Source organism: Heloderma suspectum, chromosome 7 (assembly GCF_057233095.1).
Source record: "Heloderma suspectum isolate Gila_16-S chromosome 7, 16-S_ref, whole genome shotgun sequence".
NCBI lineage: Eukaryota > Metazoa > Chordata > Lepidosauria > Squamata > Helodermatidae > Heloderma > Heloderma suspectum.
The window spans coordinates 38,002,125-38,020,294 of NC_139464.1; the positions used below are offsets into that span (position 1 = coordinate 38,002,125).

The window sequence follows — 18,170 nt, forward strand, 5'->3', positions numbered from 1 at the left end:
CAACAAGATAAAGTAAGTGATCTGGCCACAGAAAGATAGCTGGGAAAGGCAGTCTATTCCCTGGTGTGGAGATGGACTTGCAGAATATGTAGGTTCACCTCAATCACTGGGATCCAAAGAGCTATTGCAGGCAACCCCAAGCATCTGTGTTTGCCCAGTGTTTTTTGTTTTTACTTTTCTTTCAACATTTGACCCCTCTGCCATATCACAAACCGCTTTTGGAATTCTCCTTTTTCAGAAGTGGTTTGCCATGAGACAATTTGAGTATTTGAGAAACAAAAGCCCAAACCCATGGGTAAATTGAACTAGTTCTGCAGTTCTTTGGATCCTGGCATACAGTCCTGTTTATCCTTGTAACCTTGGACTAGCTACAGGAAAGATGGGAGGACCATTTTTGTACATTCATTAAGTATCCTGCTGCATAGGTTCTTGGGCCAACCCCAAGTGCAAATGAAGAGCTTCTCACAAAACTCAAATGCATTTATTTACAACACAATGTGCTGTAGGACAGCAGCCTATTGGAAACTGATATACATAATTAAATCCTAATCCTGCTGAAGTCAATAATATGACTACACATTTCAAATTCAAGAACCCACCTTAGAATTATAACTCAGCCTTTCTATCTTGATCCCACAATCTCGTAACAATCTCTTTCGTACATAAATGCCCAAATATGGATTAGAGCAGGGGGAGATAGCTGTTTTGGGCTACAGCTCCCACAATCCCTGACCATTGGTATGTTGGCTGGAGCTGATAGGAACTGTAGTCCAAAAACATCTGAAGAGTATCAGTTCCCCTACTTCTGAAATAGAGATATCTTTTTTTGCAGAACTTGATAGGATTTTGAACATTTCTGATCTACCATTTCATATATCAGTAAATAGTACAAAAAAATCCTACTTAGGGATGCCTCAGGATTTTATTTGGTTCACATTTTTAAGTGAATTGGCATGCTCACACTTCCTGGACTAATATGTGCACATATTTTTCATTTTTTGCATTTATCTAAATGTTTTGATAGAGTTTTTGGCTCAAAAAATGTACCAGAATGTGAATAAAATGCATATTTTATGTTGAAATGTGTATATTGTGAAAAGATACTTGCAAATTAATGGACTTGAATGAACATATGTGGAACTGAAGGTGCTTCCAGATGAGGCTTTCATTATGAATTTCTCCTGTCTCATTCACAGAATTTTACAGGGGGCCTAGGTGATGTCATCAATTTGAAGCCCTCATGTTTCCCCACCATGTCTGTCTGTCTGTCTGTCTGTCTGTCTGTCTTTCTCTTTCTTTCTTGCCAGAAAAATTCCAGTAAGGAGTAAAAACTGTCATAGTTGCATAATGTCTTCTGATTGGTAATGCTAGGAGCCCTATCTGGAAGCATCCTGACATGGTCTGGAAATAGACCGATCTGTCCATCCCTATTCTCAGTGGTGGCTTCAGGTTTCGGAGGACCCTTAGGCAAGACAGCGCCAATGGGCCCCTCCCTCAGTGAGTCTCCCTTCTCACCACCGTTGTCGCCACCTGTTATTGCTCCTCATCCTCTTTCTCATCATTGCTACCACTTTCTTGCTAGAAAGGGAAAGAGCCAGTGAGCAAGCAGGCAGTGGCATCTACAGCTCCTCCTTCTCACCATTACCATTGTCTGGGCCAGAGTAAAACAAGTAGGTTGAAATAGCAAAGAGGAGGAGCAACTCCAGCAGGTCTTGTCAATGGGCCCCTGCTGGGGTGGGGGCCCTTGGCAGGTTCTCAACCATGCCTACTCTTGATGCCAGCCCTGCCTATTCTTTCTACAACTACATGCATGGCCAAAGCAGCAATTTAAGTGTATGTTTTTCACTTTAAAATCCCCCCAGCTAGCATTGCTCTTCAAGAAAACCAAAAGCATGGCTAATTTGTATTTGTATTTTTCATGTTAACTGCCTTAAAGGGTAAATACTTCTTAAAGGTCACATACTACTTAATTTGAGAAAATAAGGTGGCCTTTTACAATACTGTTAAATTTGTTTCTTAGGTTTTATCTGAGAGTATGCATTTATTCTTCTGGTTTGTCTACTTCTCTTTTGAAACTTAAAGGTGAGTTTCTGAATGGCATAAAATATGGAATTTCCCATAGACTGACATATAAATATATTGCTTTTTCTACCAGTTATAAATTGTTGTATAGTACAATAATAATTATAATGCACCTGTATTACAGCTGATTTCAAAATCTATATGACAGTGGCTGCCTGTCATATAGAAGGAGTTTATCTCTAGTTTGTGGTATTTCATGATGAATTTTCAAGTTAAATTTCACAAACATCTTATACTGCAGTTGTGAATGGTGCCCGATAAGTAGTGTAACTCTTATACTCGTTACCGCTGATAAACTCTTATACTCCTTATTGCTGATAAACCAGCAAAAAATAAAATAAATCCTGCTATTTTGGCTTAGCTGGTTTATGAATTGTATAGAATTCTTGTATCATTTAAGGTCTAGTGCTCTCTGAGGTAACAAATCTGCCTGGACTGTACCACTTCATAGTAAATGTGAGGTATCACATGACTGAATGCCTCTTCCATACACACACACACAAAAATAATTCTCCACATAGAGAACTAGAAGTTAAGAAGAATGGTTCTAGCCTGGCTAAGCCTTCTTCCCACTTTCTAGTTTTCTATATGCGTGGATTATTATTACTGTTTTTGTATGCAGGAGCATATCAGCTCGTATCCATATCCGCTCCTGTATGGAGGACCTTTCAGCTCATATCCATAGTCTCATATGGAGACACAAGTTTACAACCTCAGTGATAAACTAACTTGAACCTAAACTAGTACTGACAAGTCCTAATAATGAGGTGTCTGCCGTGTCATTAACGTATATCCACAGTAACATGGGAACATCTTCCCCATTTTGAAATCCCATATCACTCTGGGAAAATACATAAACAGACAAGTGTCAAGGACCAGGACCCCAAACCCTCACCTTCAGAGGATCCCAAACCCTTGTCCTTTGAAGAAGTGGTTTAATGGTTAAGGGAATTAACAGTTCAGGGAGAGGACTGGGCCATGGGAAAGCATCATGAGGATTCTACCTACTCAGGACTCAGTTCTCCAGAAAGACCCCAGGGGCCAGCTGCCATGTGTCCAGACGAGGTTGCATTACCATCCTCATATTTTGAGGACTTGAGCCATGAGGAAACTAGTATATCACATCCACTGCCATGTTGTCGCAGCCTGAGATGCTAAAACAGGCCAGGCCCCTTTAAGAGACAAAGTCAGCCTGGAGGCAGGCCCAATCAGTCTAACGGCAACCAAACTCTTATTTAAGCCCTGGTCTTGCTCTGTTCCTTGTTGGAGCAGCATGCAGACAAACCTGTCTGGCTTCCAGCATGACTTTGAGCTTTCCGTGGTGCTGACCTCTTTCTGTCTTCCCTCCCTGAAAAACCTGACTTATCCTGACCCCTGCTCAAGATCTGATGCATAGCAGAACCCTGCAACCCAGGCTACAGTGCAGGACATCAACAGTGCCTGCAACTGAAATGGTACACCATGTGGGTAAAGCCAAAAGTGGTTCTCCCCTCCCCCGCCCCAAATATAAGAGCAGTGTTGGATCAGATCCAAGGCTTATTTAGTTCAATAACCTATTCCCATAATGGTCCACCAGATTCCTATGGGAAGCCCATAAACAGGACAGGAGCGTAATAGCAATAATTTCCCAGCAACTAGTATTCAGAGGCATACTGCCCTAATTCTGGGGGTAATATACAGTCTAATCATCACAATATGTTGCCATTGATAGCCTTATCTTACATAAATTTGTCTAATCCCCATCTCCATCATAACATGTGATTTCAGGATAGGGAAGCAGCTCCCACTCTGCTGTGGGTGTGTGACTGGACCTTCAGTGAGAGATTTAACTGATGCTGCTTATACTTGCTCAAAGATCCCATTCATACAAACCTGCTACTGCTTGGAAACCATGCCCTGTGACACAATCCTTTTGGAAAGGCTATGTGTGTGAATAATACCACAACCCCATGGGTGGGGCTGATTTTATAGTCTCTACCTCCTAATCACTACCCCACTATGAGGGAGCCTTTATGTAATTCCAGTATTTAGACCGTGTAATTCTGGTATTCATACAGTCATACTGCAGTGACATGAGTTTTCACCAGGGGGAAGCTACAATGATTGATGATGCCACACCTGCTAAACACAACACTGCCTCTGCAACTGAAACTGTTCAAGGAGCATTAACAACCCCTTTCTGTATCCCTAATTTCAAATGCTTCTATTATCAGAATGACACCAGTTCTATGAAGGTGGTTGACTATATCACAAGTAGACCTAAATAGGGGAGGGGACATGGGCGCATGTGCAAACTCCCCAGCATGATTGAAACCAAAATCGGTCTGCCCCAAGCATGGCTAGACCTCTTGGGAAAAATGTTCCCATTGATGCCAACGGGAACTTTCCCCTAATCATTCTCACCACACCAGTGTGTGTGACGTGTGTGTGTGTGTGTTGATTTTGATTTTGATTATCACACCGGGAAGATAAAAGCCTCCACTCCCCACATGCCATGTTCCCAGTCAGGATTCGCTGACCCCCCCTCCCTCCTGTGCCAGTAAGGAAAAACAAGATGTTATGTATATAGCAAATGTCTAGTTTGGCCCTTGGGGTGAGACGATGGAGGGAAGAAGCAGATGAAGGTGGTCCAACCCCTTCTCCTCTATTCTGAGGCCTCAGCAGAAGTGGATGGTATAGTCCCCCAGACAGGATGGCCATAAAAATGCCTGCAAGTGGTAACATGCCCCATGTGAAGAGAACAGTCAGTCACACACCCTTTCTGAGGAAGAGAATTTGCATATGAGAATGCAAGCAGAAGAAAGCTTATCATACATGTATCAGAGGCATGATGGTCCCAGGATGTGGTTCAAGATAGTGGTTCATGACCACAAGTCCAAGCTGTTTAATTACTTTTTTTTTTAGCTGCCATGATTCTTTGACTAGACTGCAGGGGTTCCAGGACACCAATGGAATGAGTCAGCTCAGCCTTGAGTTGCGTTTGGACTAGCAAGAAGTACACCAAGTGAAAAGTCTTTGAGGCGAATCTGAAATGACTCTTTTGGGTTAAGGCCCTGAAATAATGCAAATATTAGCAGACAAGTTTCACAGGGTTGTTCCAGTTTGGAAAACATGGCTGAGGACGACAGGGTGACTCATATCCAGCTAGTTCATTTTTCATAAGGAGAGATTTGATTAGGATCCCAATCCAAGCATCTGTTGGTTCAACACAGATTACGTTCAAAGTGATTGTAAAAGCCAGATGCTGTATGGGGGTGGGGAACAATTTCTTTTTGTTTAAAAAAAACAAATGCTGAAATGAATTTCTATTGAACTATCCATTTTTTTTTCACTCAAAAGAAAACTATGTCTTCTTCCATGATTTTCAGTGGCCAAAATATCTATATTGTATCCTTGACAACCAGCAAATTCTCTTGCCTGACTCATTCAGTGAGGTCATAATTCATTGCTGGGGAAATCACAATTCATTAACTTGTTGTATAGGATTTCAGTTGCCGTGTGGTCTTTGTCAAAATGCTGTAACTGAAAATTCTCCACATGGAGAAAAACACTTTTATTGCTTGAAAGGTAAAGGACCTAATCTGAATGCATTCTCTATGCAAACATTCAAAGTCAGTCCTATTGACTTCAGTGGAGCCCAGAATTAAATGGCATCCACTGTATGCACAGAGCCCCGCTATGCACATCCTTAACACATATGCCCTGTATGCAGGTGAGGCTCCCAACATCCTTGTGCATCAGGATAACCTGTTGCAGGGGGGTTGTAAGCACATTCAACTGAACTTGCTTACAATCTTCCCCGCGATTGGGAACTCTGATAAGGCAAGATTCCCGATTGTGCAGACCTTCGCACTAAACACAAATGACTGTAAAGGCACCCCTGTGCGCACAGGGACATTGGGAATGGAGCTTGTATGCACACCCCTGCCCCCCTTTAGCCTTCACATGTGCAGGCTGAATGTCTGCAAAGGACTATACACTATAGCAGCGAAAGGCAACCAAGTACCCTCCAGATGTTTTCGACTAGAAATCTCACTGGCCTCAGCCAGCATAGCCAACTACCAGGGATTATGGGAGTTGTAGTCCAAAATATCTGGAGGGCACCAGATTGCCCACACCTACTCTATAGGAATCTATGTAGTATGAATTCCAGAGCATCTCAACACCTCCTGCCAAGGGTTTTATCTCACCTTTGCCCCAAGGTGCTAGACCCTAGAAGGGAGGTGCTGGAAGGTGCCCAAGCCTCTCCATGGCCACTGCTATCCAGGCATGAGATAAGGGCACACCTAAAACAGCAGCCCCCTGTTAGCTTCTCAGCCTTCTCTCCCTCTCCAGTAATGTTTAGGTATATTTCCTCACATCAACATGTGCATTTCTCTGTCTCTGCAAGGGAATGTTGTGAAGCAGAGGGGTGTGTGTGTGTGTGTGTGAGAGAGAGAGAGAGAGACAGAGAGAGAGAAAGAGAGAGAGAGAGAATGGCAACACATAAAGTGATCATATCAACATTCTCCCCACATGCAGTTACCATTGGCCTCTCCACCATTTCCCGATCGCCTTCCACATGTTGGTAAGGCAAATGTCTGCAGCAGAGAGCCTTCTCTACTCATGGAAGGTTCCCACATGATTACTAACTCAGACAGATTGGGACTCTTAACTCCATAGGAAGCCTTCATGTGTAAAACTGATTCCCTGTTCACATGTTCCCTTTCCAACATGTGGAAGGGAACAAAGCTGGCAGTGGGAACACAAGGGAGTTTGTCCCTGCTCTTCCCCATACACCAAGGATGGGCAGCGCACAAGCCGCCCAAATGTTATAAAATATATATTTTCAACAAACAAAACAGTGCTCTCTATGTAACACTAAAATGGACAAATAGATGGGAAACTGGAGATTTTTTTTTAAAAAATAATTATTATTTTTTTCCCCTCCCAGTATGGCCTGTGGAGAGAGAGGGTCTGGGTGACTGAAACTGGCCCCCAAACCTCCTGTAGTTGCCCAGCCTTCCATACATGAAGGTAATTGCATGGTGGCAGCAATGGGGGGAGGGAGAATGCCAGAATGGGGCTATCATGATAGGGTAATGTGCACAAATGTTACAGGGGAAAGTGGGTGATAATTTGACAGAGGCAACTCCATATAGAGTACAATGTCCTGCTGTGAGAAGCTATTGGGGGATGAGGAAAAGTCAAAGATGGGCAGCTGTTGTTAGAGGCAATGAGAAAGGAATCATGCCAGGGTAGAGTGAGCAAGCTGTGGAGGTAGAGGCTGGGCAACCATGCTTACCAAGCGTGCTCGGTAAGGTGAGGAGGGAAAGTGCACTTGGAAAGCGTTCTCCAGCTGCTGGCACTAGTATTGATTGCTGGGGAAGGAAGCCTACTTGCGTCTTCTGGAAGTTAACAGAAGCAGAATGGGGGATCTGATGACATGTGTTCACAAAGAAGACATCCATCAGCCCTAAGTCATCTTGGGATGGAGCATATAGGAAATTGTTTCTAAGGTATGGTAAAAAGGCAAAACAAATCTCCAGATGGGAAAATGTATTTTAATTTACTAGTTTTACTTGGATGGTTGCTCACTGAACATTAACAGACAGCCTTAATTATTCTTATCTCCTCTTACTTGTAATCTCATAAATGTTTCCCACATGTGAGGAAACCCCATTCAAAGAGAGCATTTTGAACCAGATGCTCAGGCTAAAGTTTACTAATTTGAGGAAACAAACCAACGAACCTGCCCAGCCATTAAAACAACCTGTGGTAGGTTATGGGAAAAGGCACAAAAGCATCACAATCTTTCTCTGTTTAATATATATGGGGTGCATTCACCTTCATAAATCCTTCTGGTTACACTGTGGCTGTGATCTAGAGCCATGTATTCCTACTGCCAACTACTGCACACATCTGACGGAAGTCCACCCTTTCAACTGGAGACAATGGGAGTGAACAAACCAGCAGAGAACTACATACGGAGCTGAGAAGTAGCCATTTATGGGGACCCTCTAAGTTGGAAAGTTAATGCTGAGTCAGCGTAATGATGACAAATCCCCAACGCCCAGTGACTTCGGGACTAGATGGAATTAAACTGGTGCCTTTTCAGTTTGATAGGAATAATTTGGCTCTGTTGGACTTGAAGAATACTAAGTCCTGGTCCAGCTTAGCTTGGAATTTAAATCCCCTTTTATGTTTCCTTCTTCCCACACCATCCTTCTTAATCCTCTAACATCAACATGTACAATTCATCTTTTTCTCTTCCACCCCCTGGAGGTTTCTGCGACATTATTCTTCACTCCAGTCTTATTCAGTATGAAATACAAAATGTGCCAAATAAACTGTACCATACAATTTATTTTAAATGTCATTGGAACCGCCTAATTTCCAAGTTTTTATTTTAATTTTAAATCCAGCCTGCATTAAATACGTCAGCCAAATTTCTCCCCCCAAGGACCATGCATTGGGGCGGGGTGTGTGTCCGTGTCCGCAGCAGCTACTGAGAGCCCAGTGGCTAAATTTAGCTTGTTTGTAAGCTGACTCCCAGAGTGCTCTGTAGCTGCTATGGAGTGCCAAAAGGGTTAGCGTGCAAACAACCTAAATTTAACCACTGTAGTACTCTGTAGTGGGCTTCCTCCAAATTTCAGTAGCAAAATGGAGATTTTGAGTTGGTTATTTTGGGGTGCCCTGTAGAGTGCAGCCCACACAAGGAATCTGGGGGGCCAAAAATGCCCCCCTGACCTCTGGAAGTTGCCCTCCCTTGCTCTGTAACCACGCCCAGAAGGAAGAAGTGCAGTAGGCTTGATCCATTCACCTGGATAGGCTAAAGGTGATAACAAGATTGAGACAGCTCTGTTGAATCTTCCACTGCAGCCATTCCTAAGTGACTAGGGCTGCAATCCTATGCACACCTGGGAGTAAACCCTATTGAACACAGTGGGCTTTGCTTCAGAGTAAAACATGCATAGAAATGTCAAAATGTAAAAAGCCACAAACACGTTAAATATAAAGTGCTAACACTTTACAGTTTATTAGCTGCATTTTTCTCTGCAAATTAAGCTAGTATGATTTGCAATAATTAAAATGGGCATTTTGTTTTCTACTGTTTGTGCAGAAAAAATCCCTGGTGCTTTATGCCATAAACATGTGGAGGACAGAGAAAACAATCTGGGCACTGTAGCATCTGTCTTCATTATATTTGGCTCTAAGATGCATTATCTATATTTTCATGAATCTGCAAATGCACAGATACAAATTTCCCCATTTTTTGTTCCTCTTACACTAAATTAGCACATGCATAGTATATACTGTTGCTTAACATTGCAAAAGGGGCAGCCCCTTAATGTGTACTGTGGAAGCATTTGCTTAATTCTCCCTAATGACACGTAGGGCTAGTTACTATTAGTTAAACATTACCTTTAGATCAGACACATCTCTGTAGCACTGTTCAGAGCGGGTGTGGTCTGACAGCTGCACATTCCAGAAACAGGGAAGCTGGTAGACAAGAAAGGGGTTCTGTTTGATGACGGCATTGAAGATATCCTGGCAGACAAAAGAAAAGGGAATTGTCATTTTGTAGAAAACCCATCAAATATTCTGGACTGTCTTTAGTCCACTGATACAACAACAACAACAAAATGATGGGTAAAAGAGCGGACACCAAATGTCTTATCAGAACTGCAAATCTAGGTTCAGAGTCTGACTTGGGATAAAAGTATTGTCACCCCAACAGCTGACTTGTGGGTTAGAAATGAAGCTTTATTACTGATACAAAGAACTTGCATCTGACAGTCGAGTTTTCAAGAAAGTCTGGGAATATAAAATGAAGTAGAATATGCTTTTTTCCTTTTGCCATTGCTATGAAAATATGCCTAGCTACAAGAATGTCATTATTTATTTATTTTACAAATTTCAATACCGCACATCACCAAGGATCCCAGGGTGGTGTACATAAAATTATGAAAACAAAGAAATACAACAACAACATTTTAAATAATAAGAGGTGTAAAAATCCTAAACGAGCAGCAACTAACAAAAATCCATCTGAATTCAATGTAGACTGAAACTGAAGTTGCAATTTTAAAATTTCAAGAACTTCAAGATATTAAGTATGGCCTAAGCAAACAGGAATGTTTTAATTTGGCACCAAAAATAGTATAGAATCAGCGCCAAACCATCTCTTTTTTTCAAAGTCAAGGGGCCACCACACAGAAGGCTCTCTCTTTTGTAGCTGCATAATGCACCTCTCCCAACAATGGTAAGCGGAGGAGGGCCCCTCTGAAGATCTTAATGTACAGGTAGGATGGTATGGGAGAAAATGCTCCTTCAGATATTTGGACCCAAAGCTATTTAGGACTTTAAAGGCAAACACCAGCACCTTGAACTGGGCTTAGAAATTAATAGGGAGCCAATGTGATTTGTTTAGAATTGGTGTAGCATGACTCCATCTAGGTAAACCTAGCAGCTGAATTCTGAACCAGTTGAAGCTTCTGGATGTTTTTCAAGGCAGCCCCACATATTAAGCATTCTAGTAATCCAAGGCATGGCACAGGGATAGGCAGAAAACAGAGAATTTTAGAATATTGATTTGCCCCTGCTTACCAGGTGATATTCCTCCTGATCAGATACAGTGACAATATGATTGACTTGGAGGAATTGTTTCATTAACATCAAGTATTTGCAGGCTTTAGATTAGAGGAAAGTCTTTATTCATTTGTAGGTGCGCTCAACCAGTCAGCTCTTGGCAGTAAGTGAAAGGCCCTCCTATAGACTTCCTGTGCCTTTACTAGATCCTGAGTTTGTCCACTTAGTTCCATTACTCATGATACATCTTTCCTCTTTTTTTAAAAAAAGAATAAACTCTTAGAAACAGTAACCAAGAAATTTTACAATTCTAACCCTAACCTTAACCTTACAACCCCGTCCCACCCAAGAGGTTGCTAGCATGTGAACTTGATGGAGTCCTTTCTTTCTTTCTTTCTTTCTTTCTTTCTTTCTTTCTTTCTTTCTTCCTTCCTTCCTTCCTTCCTTCCTTCCTTCCTCCATTCCATTCCATTCCATTCCATTTCTATACTGCCCAGTAGCCAAAGCTCTCTGGGCGGTTCACAAAAATTAATACCAAAGAGCATACAATAAAACAATATAAAATATATAAAGCATTTAAAACCACAGTATAACAATACAATCAGAATAAAACCTAGCAGCAATGCAGGGATTTAAAATACAGATTTAAAACAGCAAAGCTAAAACTCTAGAAAGCTAAAATGCCTGGGAAAATAAAAAGTCTTCACCTGGCGCCAGAAAGAATACAATATAGGCTCGATAATGAGCTCTAACCTGTGTTCGGTCAGACTCAGCATGAGTTTTCCTCCACCTGCGTTCTAGCCGCCTCCCCTCTTGTTTCATTGCCCTCAGCTCAGGTGTATACCAAGGAGCTGGCTGGGCTCTGCTCAGAGGGAGAGGGCGCTTGGGCATGATCGTGTCAACCGCCCGAGTCATCTCTGCATTCCACAGAGCGACCTGGGCTTCGACAGGAGCACCAGCCATACCAGCAGGAAAATCCCCCAGAGCCCTCTGGAATCTATCGGAATCCATTAATCTCCAGGGGCAGACCATTTTAATAGGTCCTCCACCCTTGCAGAGGGGGAAGGCTGCCAAGAGTCTAAACCTCAACAGGAAGTGATCTGATCATGACAAAGGGACAGATGTTAATTCCTCCACTTTCAGATCACCATCCTCCTGCCCAGTCAAGAAAACCAGATCAAGCGTGTGTCCTTCTATATGCGTTGGGCCAATGACATGTTGCGACAGCCCCATGGTTGTCATGGCGGCCATGAAGTCCGGAGCCGCCCCAGATACAGTGGCCTCGGTATGGAAGTTGAGATCCCCCAGGACCATCATCCTAGGGGTCCTCAACACCAAGTCTGAGACCACCTCCATCAGCTCAGGCAGGGAGTCTGATGGTCAGCGGGGTGGGTGGTACACCAACAGAATCCCTAATCTGTCCCGGGTACCCAACGCAAGGTACAAGCACTCAAGATCTGCACTCAAATGAGCAGGAAGCCTAGAGAGAGGGATTGAATTCCTATAGACCACGGCAACCCCCCCCAACACTTGAGTTGGTGTTGGTGCTGCACTGAGTACCCAGGTGGGCACAGCTGGGAGACAGTAACCCCTCCCAGTTCCCCCACCCAGGTCTCAGTAATACATACCAGGTCAGCCCCCTCATCCACAATCAAATCATGGATGAGGGAGATTTTATTTTGGACCAACCTGGCATTCAGCAGCAGCACCACCAGACCCAAGGGCAAAGTGGTAAGGCCGCCAGGAACCATCAGGATGGGGGAAGAACTAGAAGAGGGGATAGCCGTAAGATGTCTAGCCCCTCTTCTCCTCAGCTGGCCTGTTAATCCCCCAATGCCATACCTCCCACTACCTGTGACCACAGTTATGGTGGCACCTCCCGGACCCCCTGAGCTGCTCAATGGACTTCCCAGGCACATGTAAAAATGGTAAGATGTAAAATATAAAACAGTATAAAAGAATATAAAAGAGAGCAGCAGCTAAGAAGGAGCAGATAAGATCTGCATTTGCCCCTTTCTTCCTGGTCTTTAAAGCTGCTGTCCTCTGCTGCGGCTATGTGCTGCTTAGGGATGTCAGAGAAATCTGCTGGAGATTCAAATGAGGCCGGATTCTTTGGAATCTGGCCTCAGGAATCTGCAGCGGATCGGGACCACTTACCTCTACTCCAGGAGGACTGGAGGCGGAACGGCACGGCTGCTTCTTGCTAGCCAGAGCTGTTCGCCTCCTCCCTGTCCCTGCCGATCGCCATGTCTTTTCTTAAAAAAAAAAAGGCGATCGACAGGATGTGCCCATAGACTTAGACACAAATAGAGTCATGAATCTTACGTATAAGTCTATGTGTCCATAGGCTTATACACAAGATTCATGGCTCTATTTTGCATGTAAGTCTATGGGTACATCCTGCTGATCGCCTTTTTTTTTTTTAAGAAAAGACATGGCGATCGGCAGGGACAGGGAGGAGGCGAACGGCTCTGGCTGGCAGGAGGGAAGGTAAGCGGCCCCCAAGCTCGTTTCCCCCCGCCTGGAATCCTCATGGAGCGGAGCTGCTCTGGAGGATTCCAGGGGGCAGGGAACAGATCACCTCCCCCCTCACAGATTCCCCACTGGAACAGACGGTGGGGAATCCGTACACCCCTAGTGCTGCTAGTATCTCTGGTTGCTGTTATCTCCAGAGAGGCGGTGGGTGGGTCTTCATATGCTCCTCCATGCATCTCCAAGTGCCAAGGCGCACGCTGAGGATTCTGTTGTAATCCTGAACCATTTGGAGTAGTTCTAGTGGCTCTCAACATAGCGTTCTGGAGGAAATGGCTTTGGAATTGCAGCCGAACTTGGCAGGAGTTTTAAAATGGACTTTGATAGGTTTTGAATCAGAACATTAATCGCTCCACATCCCTGCATCCCTTCTGCAAAATGGGGGTAATGAGACTTCTCTAACTCCCAGCTGTGCTACAAGGATAATATCCTTGATGTCTGTGAGGTGCTCAGATTGTATGGCAGGGGATGGAGGAGGGGGAGGTGACTGCAGTAGGTGAAGTCAGAAGAAATCATAATGACTGCTGAACTGAAAATGACAAAACCAGTAGAGAAGGAAATAGTATTTCCAGGCTTCTTAGAAGCCTGGAGCCTTTTGTTTCAAAGGAAAAAGACGACGTGTCACCTAAAAAGAATCACACACACACAAGGAAAAGGAAAAAGTCATGTGTGCAGTAGTGGCAAAAAGTACATTGGGTGGCAGCTTCCTAACTCTCTTCCCCCTTTTTTATTTCTTTTGTTGTAGTTGTTGTTAGTTGCACCAACAGTGCTTGCATTCCATTCCTCCCCCCGTGCCCGCCTCAGTAGCAGTGTTCCAAGAAGGGTTCTGGCAGGAGGGCCACCATTTTTCCCTGGAACGCCTCTCACGACAACTCCATATCAAGATGTAGTGTTGTTCTGGGGCGTTATGTACAGGGCAGGGGTGAAACTGCAGTTGACGCAAATGGCAGCCGCAGACTGGGGCAGCCATTCGCGGCCGCAGTCCAGGGGCAGTGGATGGACCAGACGGCTGACACCAGGTAGTGTCCGTCCCGCGACAATTTCGCGGGGTGGCGGGGGGGATTGCTCTGTTCTGCCAGGGACTCTGGGGGGCTGGATTCTAAAGAATCTGGCCTCACTGGAGTCCATGGCGGAATGCTCTAACATCCGTACTTGGCATAGCCAATCTCCTTGAGCCCAGTGTTTGCAAGGGTGTGAGGCGCCCTGTCAACTCTGTGATGGGACTGAAGGATGCTGGGTAAGAGACGGTGAGCCCCAACAATCCCTCACACCACCACTACATCCTGTGGTAGCGAATTCCATAGTTTAACTATGTGCTGTGTGAAGAAGTCCTTCCTTTTATCTGTCCTGAATCTCTCACCAGTCAGCTTCATGGGATGATCCTGGGTTCTAATATTATGAGAGAGGGAAAAAAATGTCCATATCCAGATTCTCCACACCATGCATAGTTTTGCACACCTCTATCATGTCTCCCCTTACTTGCCTCTTCCATGGCAAAGTGCATCAAGCCCCTTTGCTGCTCATTGTTTATGGCTTTTTCCAGAAAGCTCTCCATGCAGACCAGTGGCCTCTGTTTTATTTTGTTTTTAACATGGAACATTTTTATCTTGCTTTTTTTATTGTAGGCTTGCTATGGTTTTATTGCAATTTATACACTTTTATTTTGTTATTAAGCTGTTTAAAGAACCAGGTGAGTAGCAAATAATATGGCATATAAATATATAAATATTTAAACAACCAACCAAATAAGCCTGAACATGTAGAGCTGTCATTTTGAAGGTCTCCACTCTGAACACCGCCTACAGCCTGACAAAGCATGTAGTTGTCAGGATTAGGCCCAGACTCCCTGGTTTGGTTTCTGACTCTGATTCAGATTTGGAGATGGAGCTAGAAGAAGCCTAGCAGAAACAGGGAGCTTCCCCAAGACTCTCCAGGAGTCAGTGAAGAACCTTCTCAGAAGCTTATCAAGCAGGAGGGAGAGGAGGTGGGAGACGTTCTGCCAGATTGGCTGTCTGTCAGGCAGGCTAGAAAAAGCCTGCTGAGTATGGCAGGAAAACCAGTCTGTTAGTTGAAAGGCAACTGCCCTGCTTTCAGTAGCTTTCTTAACAAAAGCCCTATTTAGATAATTAGGCCTAGAGGACAGCTCTCAGCCTTTGTAGTCACTTCAGGTGTGATGAGGGGCTATTAACTGAATAACAGAGTTTGTGGATTGCTCAGCAAGTTCTCTGTTGTCTCACTACTCAGTGGGAGGGCTTGGAATCCCTGACAGTAATGCTTGAAAACTCACTTCTAGTATTTTTATAAATTAGATGGACCAACAGAGGATATCGTTCTTGTATTCTGTGTTAAACTAATTAACCCAGGAAAGCTGGTGCACTGTTCCCATGCCTGCATGCACTCATTTGCCAACATGTTTTCAGGGGAATCCTTGCAGCAAAGAAACATCATTGGCTGGGAAAGTTTGTGTTGCGTAAATGTCCTCTCCCTCTCCTTCCACCCCTTACTCTCAGCAGCAATCTTCATGTCATTATCTTGGAACTACGCACTTACCTGGTCAGCCAATGAGGTGGAGAGCATGCTCATCAGCTCTCTTTCAGCCGTGAGCCTCCACATCTGCTCCCATTTCATCTTGCGCAATTTATCCAGAAGTAGCAGAATGACCCCTGGAATCAACAAGCAAGGCACAGAAAAGGCAAGCTGCAATGAAAACGGGACTAGCAAAGACCCTCACGCTTCAGCGCTGCCCCGGCAGGATTAAAACAAGATCTTTCTTTAGAAATTGTGAACTGGAAGCAGGCCGTCATTTTGCCAAAAACAAGGAAAAAAGAATTAAGCTATCCTGAAAAAACTCAAAGACCAGATTTATTCCTTAATATGTAATTGTGCATCTTTGGGCAAATTACCTGTTAACTTAAACAAGAGGTTTGCCATTGTGTGTGTGTGTGTGAGTGTGTGTTTTCTTTTAAATCAGCAGGTGTCTGGGAGAGAGAGGCAGAGAGGGTGGTGGAGAAGCACACACATAAGGATCCAGAAGAGGTAGCTTAATCCTTTCACTACACCCACACTGGGGTCCCAATGAAAATCCTCAACCCTGAAGCTGCAGTGTATGTTCCCACCAGCATGAAGTGCACATGGGGACAAATAGAAAAGACCAGAGTAGTTCCATCTGTTATGGTAGATGCTGCAATGGTGACAGAGTTAACACAGGAATTAGCGTGTAAAATAGGTTGCATTCTATTCATTATAGTCTGTTTGTTCCTGCCTCCACTAGCTGTTCAGTACACAGCTCGAAAATAAAACTTAAAAAAAAAATCTGTGGATGAAGGTGATGTAGTGTATGAGCATTTTATCTGTCTTCAGCAAAACCTTCAAGATAGAGTCTCACAGGACTTATTTACAAAGAAATACCAGTGGACACAGATTGTTGTTGTTGTTTATTCGCTTCCAACTCTTCGTGACTTCATGGACCAGCCCACGCCAGAGCTTCCTGTCGGCCGTCGCCACCCCCAGCTCCCCCAAGGTTGAGTCCATCACCTCCAGAATATCATCCATCCACCTTGCCCTTGGTCGTCCCCTCTTCGTTTTGCCTTCCACTTTCCCTAGCATCAGCATCTTCTCCAGGGTATCCTGTCTTCTCATTATGTAGCCAAAGTACTTCAGTTCTGCCTTTAATATCACAGATAAGAACCTCATTTTGGGGAATGATAACTGCCTGATAAGTTGCTAAACAAAAAGGTTCTGATAAATGGCAGCCTATCAAGCAGATGGAACTATCTACTCTACAGGGATCAGCGATAGGCCCTCTCTCACTTAACATCCTCATTAGTGCAACAAAATAGAGAGAAGAAACAGAATATCAATAACTTTTAGCTAAACTGGAGATGTTATAAAATCAGCACATCAGTATAACAGTCAAGGAGCAATACAGGAGCAGAGTAGAAGCATTTGTAATAGGTGAAAACCCAAGCATGGAGAAAAACCAAAACTAGTAACCAAAGGGATATCACATACAAAAAAGGAAGAACAAATACTGAAAAGGAAAGGCTCCCAGTTAGATTGAAAAATTGTCTTCAGAGGAACATAATGTCACTTCCGTTTCATGATTTTTCTCAAATATTACTGGGCAATGAAGTAGCAAACTTTGAAGAAAGTTTGCTACTTTATTGTATATACATTACATTAGCTTATATATTGTATTGACCCATCCTTCCTGCTAACTATAATAAAGACCTTTTGCCCTGGGGGCTGGGGGACGACGACCCAACCCTACCCACCCCTAATCCCCAATCAAGAGAAAGATTATGGTTCAAACCTGGTAATAATACTTAAAAAAACAATTGAGAACTAGAATCTATTGCTAACAGACAAACTTGTACAATGAAAAAAATGTATGTGGGTAGCTTATTGTCGTGGTATATTTGAATGACATTTTTTAGAATGATCCATCTGGTTTCAAAACATTCCAGAATATTTCTATTATTTATTCTTCTACATCATCTGGTGTTGGGGACTTAACTTGCCTAAGGTACATCATGATATAATTGTAGCCAACCTCTTTTCTAACTGGCAGAATTGATTTTTTTTTAATTGCCTGAAATGTTTCCCAGGAAAATGAGCTTTAATCCTGGCTGGGGTTTGTATGTGAAGGCAATAGTGAGAAAGAATATTTGTGTTCAAGAACGTCACTGAGGAGTACACGTCATCACCACTCTGGTCTCCACCACTTTCCATTGGTGGAGAGCGAAGGTCACTGTAAAGGGGAATCTTCCCATCACAGATACAGATTAGGTAAAATAACAACACCCTTCTCTCCAGATGGCAAGGCTTTTGGTACCAGAACACAGGATATATGGAGAGATGCAATGAACCTTCCTTCACATGCACTCTTAGATATGTAAAACGGGTCCAATAAATACTTCTTTAATATAGCTGGGTGGGGTGTCATTTACTGTACTTTCACTCTGTTTTCCGTTCTTCCAGGCAGG

At 43.6% G+C, this 18,170-nt stretch overlaps 1 protein-coding gene across 1 annotated transcript in view; it reads right to left on the reverse strand.

The window, feature by feature from the left end:
- LARGE1 (LARGE xylosyl- and glucuronyltransferase 1) overlaps positions 1–18,170 on the reverse strand; it is a 522,810-nt gene that overhangs the window by 61,813 nt on the left and 442,827 nt on the right. The window contains exons 8-9 of the mRNA XM_084809690.1: positions 15,736–15,848; positions 9,487–9,612 (exon numbers count right to left, since the gene is read on the reverse strand). Coding sequence (XP_084665816.1) covers positions 9,487–9,612; positions 15,736–15,848 — 239 coding nt within the window. The remainder of the gene's footprint in view (positions 1–9,486; positions 9,613–15,735; positions 15,849–18,170) is intronic.